The sequence below is a fragment of the Neolamprologus brichardi genome, chromosome 6 (assembly GCF_056152115.1).
Source record: "Neolamprologus brichardi isolate AB-2024 chromosome 6, ASM5615211v1, whole genome shotgun sequence".
NCBI lineage: Eukaryota > Metazoa > Chordata > Actinopteri > Cichliformes > Cichlidae > Neolamprologus > Neolamprologus brichardi.
In genome coordinates, this window is record NC_142109.1 from 3,822,033 (window position 1) to 3,832,123 (window position 10,091).

A 10,091-nucleotide genomic window follows, 5' to 3' on the forward strand; every position below is an offset into this window, starting at 1 on the left:
ATGGTTTTAATTAAATTCAGATTTTAGTGATTGTAGCCCCTCAAATGTAAATATTGGAACTATGCTTTGGCTATTTTAGTAATGTTTACATAATCACATTTATGAATTGCACTGATTTACACTTGGATATATGTTTTTCCTGCCAAGAATAAAGAAAACCTACATTTATTTCAACATATGCACAGCTAATTATGCAACCAAGCACCTTGTTGATTTACCATTAAGATTGCATTAGATGAGAAGAAGAAACTGTAGAGTGCATGTGTGTGGTGTGACCAACATACTGAACATTTAACTTGCCATCTTTAAATCACCTGTACTCTTTTAAGACCACACAATAGAAATCAAATTATTTTTAAGAGAGAAATGCATCAGTGTGTGAACATGAAAGTAACACCAGTCCACGCTCTCTCTGATGCTGCTGTTAACTTTGTGTCAACATAGTCGTTACAAGTGACTTTTACAGAGAGACAGGGTGCCATTCTTAGTTGAAGGTATCTGAAGTGAACATAATTCCTCACATAAAGACACTTTATCTCAAGCAGTCCAAATGGTGGCTGTGCAGATGGATCAAAGATCAACCCATCTGGTGAGGAACGAAGCCAGGGAGTGTCAGGGTGGACAACGAGGCCATGAGGCCTATAGTTAAAGTTTTTCAATTTGCAGTTTTCTCCAGCTGCGTTAAACTCCATGTCTGTCCATGTGCTCACGTCTGCAGTCTGTCTCGTTCCTTTGAGGATTCTCTCTGCACAGTTTCACCCCTCATATAACAAACCTCTTAAACATGAAGATGTAATCTTGGCCTGTGGAGCTGATGCCACTCCTGGTCAGCTGCCTGTTCTCCTGTTGCTGTCTCAATCTTATTTGCCATGTCGTCTGTGCTTTCAAGGTGGAAGAGTTCATCCTCACTGCAGACATGCACACACTCTGTGGGGTCCAGCCTGTACTCACAGTGTAGAGTAGCAGTGGCAGGTAAAGAGGAGGATCTTGGGAAATGTTTACAGATGTTGTGGCTAATTTGGGCTGCTGGTAAGAAAGCACACTCACCAATGCTGTCTCAACACAGGTTTTCTCATCACTGATGCCCATGGTTGCTATTAGAGGTCAATCTGTTACATCAAAGTCTTTGCATGATTCTCCAGTGTTTAGCAAGGAGATGTGAAGTGGGTCACCAGCCAAGTTGTTGTACAGTTTATTTCTGTTAGCTGAAATTTCACATAGCACATAATAATATGAGGGTAAAATGAGGCACTGTGAAAGTCATCTGTGCAATAATGACAATAATAATAATATCAATAATAATAATAATAACAACAACAATATATACACTTAAAAACTACCCCACACACAATAGTTTTTCACCTGAGCACTTAAAGTTAGAGCACTTTATTCATCACTTTTAACTGGATTGTCAACGTCTGACAGTTTTTGGTCTGTTTACAAGTTGTACTGTTTATGTTTGTTTGTCTTTACTTTTGTGAATAGCTGCTATAGGATGTATATATAATTATATTAATTATATTTAAACATTGCACTTTCTATTGTGCTTGGAGCATGTTACCTGACTGTTGTACACTAATATTGTATATAACAGCAGCTTACTGTCTCACCTGATTCCTCCTTCCATGACTCGATTGAGCCTTGGTCTGGTGATGACCATTTTAATAGCTGGCCCTGGTTCCAACCCCTGAAAAAAAGCAATAACATTTTTTTTTAAATACTTCTCAAACAAGCATATAACATATTATTTATTGCAGGTTAGAAAAGAACATTAAAGGGTCAGGCCTGAATATGAATCTCAGTGCTGTTTGGGTTTGTCCCACTGTTGCCCTGTCTCGGTGTAGGTGTGAAGAGACAACCTGCAGCTTCATTTCTGATTGAAAGAGCAAGGCTCACACTGTGCAATTTTGTCAGTCGCGCGATTCAGCTCCTGCTCAAACTGTACGATTGACTCGCAGGGGTTAGAAGTTCGTAGGTCACGATGCAGGGTCTCACACTATACGACCCGATGCTCTGATGCGACCTGAGTGCTCAAACTGTGCGTCCATAAAATGAAGGTTATAACAGAAATTCTGTCGCTCGCTCTCCCTCTCTGTCTTTCACTCACACAGACACACACCACCGCCATCAACTTTGCTAAATTGCTAATGAAAAACATTGATCAGGCAGCTGTGATTGAGCAGCAATGTCTTTCCAACTATTTTCACGGTTGTTGTGGTCGTGATAATTTTGTGAGGCCACATCGAAAAGGCTCGGATGAGCTTTCCAAAGTTTTACAAACAGGTTTGAAATCCTCAGGACCAAGCGATGGATGATCGGGAGCTGGTCGTGAGGTGTTAATCGCTTCTCGTTACCCCACGTATACTACACGACGCACGATGAAGGCCAAAATCGGGCCATCGCCAAAACGGTCGCACGACTCAAAAATCGGCTCAAAATGGGCAAAAAAAAAAAAAAAAAATCGCACAGTGTAAGCCCAGACAACACATTGCCAGCTACACACCAACACCGATCAGAAATAAGGACAACAGGGTCCCGAACCTCTGCTCTGTCTGCACTAAAGCACATAGAGAGGCAGTCTTACACACAATGGCTATACAATAATTCAGAGGCAGAGGCCTGTGACATCCACCAGGTACAAAGAGGGCTAGCTGATGGCACTCAAACTCCCAATTTATTGCTGTAACTGCAATAAGTTAGTTAATTAACCAATTCGCACTACAACCTGGTTTGCCTCTTACCTGTAATTATTTTTATTTAATATAATAACTGTACAGTACTCTCTGTTTATAGTAACCATTGTCCTTAATGTAAATATGTAAGAAAAATTGTGTATGTTTCTGTTCCGTGTCCTGTGTACTGTTTGTTTGTATATTTGTCTTTTTGGCTGCTGTTACAACCAAATTTCCAAATTTGTGGGACAATTAAAGGATTATTCTATTCTATTCTAACAGAGCCTCAACATGTTCTCACTGTAATTTCCCCTCATGAATGAATTTATGCTGCACTAATCTGAATGTTCGGAGGGAAATCAAACGCATTTTACTAGCAGTACTCAAGCTGACTTACCTTTGTTTGAATGACGACGTATTCACAACGTGGAGTCTAAAAATAGCCAAATCTTGTAACCAACCATTGGTTAATCGGATATGCGCCTCCAGACATTTATAATTGCAAAACTGGTTCGCTGTGTATGCGCTGACTCCACAGGTACGGAAATATATCAGGCTTCGGGGTTTCTGCTCCACTGCCGTTTTTTCATACGGGTCCACGTTTCCAATGCACGCTATTTTTTGCAGGTACCGTCTCTTCGCATCCGACACAATCTGAGTCTATAAAGTTCTTTTTGTTTTGAGCTGCTTTTAAGTACGGTTTGTATCTTCCTTCCAAACGAGTGTGTTTGTTTTGATTCATGGCCTGATAAAATGGTGGCATGCTCCCACAATGCATTGCGGCGTGACGTCAACTCCAAAGCCCTATAACTGATTTTATAAATCTCAAATTTTACGTTTGAGACTTATAAAATAGTAATGATAATTCCATGATTAAAATTAGACGAGTTAAACAATAACAAAAAAAACCCCAAAACAGTGATAACATAAAATCAACACAAGGCAGTCCAATCACGAAACACAATCGTAGTTAGCCAATCAGGGCGGGTGACAACAGATTACGTCACAAGTTGCAATTTAAAGACCGGCGGGAACCTTATTTGATCTTTCTTGATTTTTCTAAGAGACTTCGAGGGACTGTTCTTAACAACTTCGGATAACGTAAGTATTGAATTTTGAGGGTTTTTTTCTTTTACTACCTTTATAATATGTATAATACAATATAGGGCAAGACACAAGATCTTGCCATTTAACTTGCTGTCAATATAAAGACTGTCAAAGTACCAAAATTTAATCTGACTTTTCTTTCTTTTTCCTATGTTACGTTTCTATTGCAGAGAAATTCATTATCGATAAATTCACATTTACTATTGACAGTAATGTATTAGTGGGTGTCATAGTTGATGAACTTATTGTCTCATGGGTATTTAATTGAAAAAAGATCTAAATGTATTAATGAAAAATAATTTCAGTCCTAATTTTTTATATGAAATATTAAGATCTTAACGAATTTGACAAATCTTCAAGATCTATAACAGTTTTATAAACTTTAAGATGTTAAGTTTGAGCTGTGAGTCTCTAAATTTGCTTAAGGCTGGCACTCTGCCCTGGCAACAACACTTTCTAGCACTTTCTCAATTAAGCTATGCAAAAACTGAATAACCAATAGGAGTTAAGCTAAAAGACTTAAACAAAAACCTAATGGAAACCATATTCTGAATAACTTCATTTCCCACAATGCCTCAGAGCCATTACTCATCAAAAAAAGGCCATTATCTGCGCGGTTACAGAGGTTGTGACTGACTGACTGTCATTCTATTGGCTCAAATGATTAACAAGGGGGACCAATAGAAAGAGCCACAGCCACAGGAACTATACAAGTGCATTACGTTCGTGTGTGTGTGTGTGTGTGTGTGTGTGTGTGTGTGTGTGTGTGTGTGTGTGTGTGTGTGTGTGTGTGTGTGTGTGTGTTGGGGGGGGGGGGAGAATCTCCAACAAACAACAAATATTTTAGGCATTTAAATAAAGTTAAATAATTTCTTGTTCACAAATTTAGAGCCAAAGAAGGTATTCACAAATTATCAATCTTTGCACAGATAATATTCATGTGATGACCTTATTTTCTGGAGTGTATTGCCAGCATATTTTCAAAGGACATTATATGCTAGAAAATACAAAAAATAAATGAATAAAAATTTGGTAAGAAAAAACATCTCATTGGTTCTATGAGTATGCGTTCAGTCTTCAGTTACTTTGACCAACTCTCTTTGCTGTAATATTTGCATTAATTCAATGAACTCTTAGAACTATTAGCTTTATTTTAAAACCAACATTGTATTTGATATCAGAAAAATACTTTTAGACAGGCCTGGGTTTTTTGGCCTGTCATTTTTAAGCAGGAACCTCAGAAAGGTATTTTTGAGTTTTGTTTGACATCAGAAAGCAAAGAGACTGCACAAAATCTACAGGTGTTACCATATTATATGACCCTTGGTTGTAACAGAAATGTATTAACTTCTTAATATTTTTTGTGTTGCCTTTTTTTCAGAATGGCTTTGATGAAGCTTCTTAACACCCGCCCCGAGACGCCGTATTTCCGGCCACCCCCACTGCACTTTAAAGTGTTAAGATCATGCGACCAGCTGAGGGTCACCAGCTGGGATTTCAAAGATGGTACAGCTAAACCCCTGATTACCAAAAAAAACATAGTGGCAGCCATCACAGATGGCCAGACAGTGACCAAGGTCACTTTATTCGAGGAGTTTTCCTCTAAAATCCAGCAGGGGGGGTGTTACGTAATGAGAGGGCACGAACTAAGGGGCACGGCCCCACCATACAATATAAATATAACTGCGCGAACACAATTTTTTAGGGCACCCACCCTAACTGTGAGTGAAGATCGTGTCACAGAAGCAGACCATCTTCTGAATCCTCCTGCTCCACTCACACCGCTGAAGATGAGCTCCACAAATGGCGGGCTCATCACAGTCCAAGGGGAGGTGGTGGAGGTAAGTATTTGTGGTTCCATCAGAATTTACATGGCTTTAGGTTTCCAAATAACCCATTATTGCGTGTATTTTTTACAGTTTAAAATAATTTTTGCTGGCAAGCAGAGACTAAATTCTCTTAAGATTGTTAAGCACAATTTTTTACAAATATTTTCCTAAGACCGTTTCTGGTATTTATGCAGCCAATTTGCATTGTGTCTACATACATTTGTATTGTAAGGGCTAGATTCTAATGAACAGTCTCTACTTGATAATAAAAAAAAAAAAAATTATTATTTTATATACCTTTGTATATAAATTTATACAAAGGTCTTCATCTTAATATATACTTTATAATAAAAATAGAAGCAGATACAATGGAAACTGGCAAAATTACCCTGAATTGGGCATAATGGACACCAACTAGAATTTGTAAACTGGCAAACTTTTCATTTATGTTGCTGTCACTTAAGAATCCAACTAAGTTACAAATGTATTGTTTGTAGAAAGATTTCCTTCAAGCTGTTTCATAATCATGAAAAACATCCTAATAAACTGCTTCTGATAAATTCAATGAATAATACTTAATAACAGCAATAATATAATCTAAAAATCCTACTGAAGTTATAAAAACCTATCACATATCAATACACTAACTATTACTGATATTTTATTTCAATTTACTTTTCAGTTTTCTGCAGTAAAGGACGTGCTGTCAGGAAAACAGCACGTTCCCTTGCGAAATCTCCAGCTAAAGGAGGTAATGATGCAATTTCAGTTTTATATTGAAATTGGTTAAACTAATGTGACAAATTTGACATTGCTGATACATGAGCAGAGTGTACGAGGCTGTGGGCTTTCTTTTTCTAGTTACTGGATTTTGGATTATTTAATTAATAAATCTTTAATTCTGTCATATTTGTGATTTCAGGATGGTTATACCATGTCTGTCTGCCTCTGGAGGGAGGCAGGAATTCAGAGTTTTAATGTGGGAGACCAAATTAACCTCTCCCACATGAAGCTGAACCACACCGCATATGGGCCACAGCTGCACAGCACTACTTTTACGAAGATTGAGGTATGAAGAAGCTAAACCTTTGTACCAATATTTCACAGCATTGTCTTATCAACAAATGTTTAGAACTAGGTTTTGAAATGTAACTACATATTCTTTCAGTCTGGGTCAAAATATGAAATAATATTATATATATATCATATTATCTTATACACACACACACACACATAGATGTCCAGATGAACATAATCCCAAGACGTCTTCGGGATTTAATTACCTGCATGATTGATCATGTATCATATAATGCATAATGTAACACATACATATAAACGTATAAACACAATGTGTTTTTTTTCTTGGTGACTTACTGAAACCACATGATGACCATAGATTTTCTTTTTGGATAAAAAAAAGGAATGTTTGCAGGGCTAAATATGTGCTTATGCTTTGTCAACAGACAAAAGTAGAGGACACAGCAGAGGTCCTCATCATCGGTGTGGCCATGAGTGACAAGCCAAACCAGCTTGAGGTGCTTCTGGATGATGGGCAGAGCCTCTTTATCGACAGTGAGCTCTGGAAACCATTCGATAATGAACTTGAGGAGGCAGCGGTCAGGGTAAAAGTTCAAATTAAGGGGAAGCAAATTATGGAGATAGAAAAAAAATCACTGTGAATAGTTTAAACAATGTACAGTTCCTTTGTTTGTTACTTGTTTGTTTGTTCAAAAATATAAAATGTTATATTTTATAAATTAAAAACAATGAAGTTAATTTTTTCTATGTATTTATAATTTTTAATCACACATTGTTAAATACTTAAGTTTCCATTGTATCTGCTTTTATTTTTATTATAAAGTATATATTAAGATGAAGACCTTTGTGTAAATTTATATACACAGGTATATAAAATAATTATTCTGTTTGTTTTTTATTATCAAGTAGAGACTGTTCATTAGAATCTAGCAATGTACCATAGTTTTAACTTTAACTTGATTGAAAAAAAAGATTGAAAAATTTAATAAATCAAATAAATAGCTGGAAATACATAAAGCAGTCTTGTGTCTATTAAATGAAGCTGAAAATATGGTTACTAAAACATTCTTTGTGTGATAACAACATCCTACATCTGAACACAGTCAAGACCAAGGAAAGGAGATGGTAATCGAACAAGGTGATCTGAGCACTTTACCTTGATGAGGAGGTAGAAAGGGTAGAAAGCTATAAGTTTCTCAGGGCCCACATCTTGGCCAACTTTACCAGGTCCACAAACATTTCCCACCAGGCAGGGAAAGCACAACAAAGGTTGCATTTTCTCAGGAAGCTGTGTCAGGCCCAAATAACTCAAATACTTCTACTTAACACCTACCGTTCCACCATTGACAGCCTTCTGACCTACTACTCTACACTGGTGCAACTGCTGTACTGTGGAAGACAAAAGAAAACTGCAGCAGGTGGTGAGGGCAGCAGAGCAGGCAATTGGCACTTCACTAACTCCCCTCAGAGATTAGACAGACTTCAGCGAAAAGCCAGCATCATCATCAAGGACCCCTCTCACCCTGGACACTCACTCTCTCCCCCCCCCCCCCCCCCCCCTTTTGCCCCCTTGTTACTAATATATATATGTGTGTGTGTGTGTTTGTGTTTGTGTGTGTGTGTTTAAAATGTTTTGAACACGGGAAGGCTATAAATGTTTGGGTTTTTTTTAAAGAAGAATAACAGAAGAGATCAAGGCTTAATGTTGTATTTTGTACATAATAAAGGGGGCAGGTCTATCAACAATATTTGATTTTTACCTTTTGAAAAAACCCAAAAAATTCCTTTCATTATTCATTTTAACATTCCTGCTCTTTTAATTTTTTATTCAAATAATTGTGGAAGAGCAAAATGATGAACTTGAGATTTCTGGGTGGACATGATATCAATGAGAATAGAATAGAATAATCCTTTAATTGTCCCACAAGGGGAAATTTGGTTGTATCAGCAGCACAAAAAAAAAGAAAACACACACACACACACATATACAAACAGAACAGGACACAGAACAGAAACACGATTTTTACATAGTTACATTAATTTACATTAATTACATTACAAATTAATCTAAAATCTATACAAACAAGCATCCGTTGGAATTGTGAATACATCCTTGTTTGCCATGTTTACATTTATGGCCCTAAGATGCACAGACACATGATAGGCTATTAACTGCAAAAATATATACATATATAAACAGGAAATGAGAGACAAAATATATTCTCTGATTTGCTGGAGTTTTGTGCACATCCTGTATGGCAAGGATAAACAACATTACAACTACTTAATTACAACTCTCAAGAGCTTCTTTTCTTCATTTAGTTTAGTTTTAGTTTAGCTTTCCTGATTTGATGATAAACTACAGAATATTGTTGAAATGAAGTTCACATTGTGATATATTTCAGGTATGGAGAGTCACACAGCTGAACAATTGATGCACATATTTAAAGAAACAGGGATCAAATAAAGAACATTGCTGTGGAATAAATTACATTGAAAAATAATCACTGCCCTGTGTTAGAGAGTGATTTATGATCAGGTATTAATTGGGTTAACTTTACCTCTTACAGCTTTTCACATAGTGCTGTGACCAGGATGAAATTTATCATAAAGTAGCTGTAAACAGACTCATTAACATGAATGTTATGGTTCTACTGTGATCAAAACTCATGTCAGCTGTGTGACCTCATAAAATGATAAACAGAAACACATATGACTGGATGTGATCTTCATGAACTTCATAAACTTTTCAAATAGACTTAATGGGTCAAACTATATGTCTGACCCATTATCTATATATATTAGAGCGGTCTAAGCACAGATGTGGAAAACCACTGTTACACCTATTCTATACTCATGTACTTACTGACACCCCATACTAAGGCAGTATTCATACAAACACACTTTGAGCTGTTTTTATTTATCCTCTTAAACACTCTTGTTTTTTCGCATTTTGAGGTTGTGTAATCTCTATAAAGAATACGTGTAATGGTTCAATAGATTCTGATTTAAATGTCCATAATAATTAAATGATCATTATTGTGCATCCTAAAATTCAAGATTTAGAGCTGTGTGTTTGTATGAATTCAGCTTGCTATACTTATAGACTAAAATTATACAAATCCACTATTTAACCAAACAAGTTATGTTGTTTGGTTAAACAGATTGGGTTTGTTCTACAACATAATTATTCAACAATTGAAAATACAAAACATATAATTATAATTGCACATTGCACAATATAATTGCACATTTATCCAAAAATGGTGCAATTACTTATTTCATAGGTCTGATATTGTTTGTTAAATCTGGTGACACAAACCGAGTCAAAAATTCATTGTTGGTGCAACATGTGGCTCTTTTTAACTTTGACCAATGATGTGCTGGTAAAACAAATAAAAATATGTTAATTAAAAAATGTTTTTGTTTAGAAAAAGGACTGAAA

At 36.4% G+C, this 10,091-nt stretch overlaps 1 protein-coding gene and 1 long non-coding RNA gene across 2 annotated transcripts; one reads left to right on the plus strand and one right to left on the minus strand.

Annotated features, from left to right (window-relative positions):
* Positions 1–700: 700 nt before the first annotated feature.
* LOC148102419 (uncharacterized) lies at positions 701–3,465 on the minus strand. Its single transcript, XR_015719113.1, has 4 exons — positions 3,070–3,465; positions 1,611–1,687; positions 1,048–1,205; positions 701–941 (listed from the first exon to the last, which is right to left on the minus strand). It is a non-coding gene; the product is annotated as an uncharacterized LOC148102419 (long non-coding RNA).
* A 1,678-nt stretch (positions 3,466–5,143) lies between these two features.
* Positions 5,144–7,648, plus strand: LOC148102420 (uncharacterized). Its single transcript, XM_087841518.1, has 4 exons — positions 5,144–5,620; positions 6,291–6,359; positions 6,531–6,677; positions 7,072–7,648. Exons 1-4 carry the CDS (start codon positions 5,162–5,164, stop codon positions 7,285–7,287), a joined length of 891 nt encoding a protein of 296 aa, XP_087697644.1. The 5' UTR covers positions 5,144–5,161; the 3' UTR covers positions 7,288–7,648.
* The last annotated feature ends 2,443 nt before the right edge of the window (positions 7,649–10,091 follow it).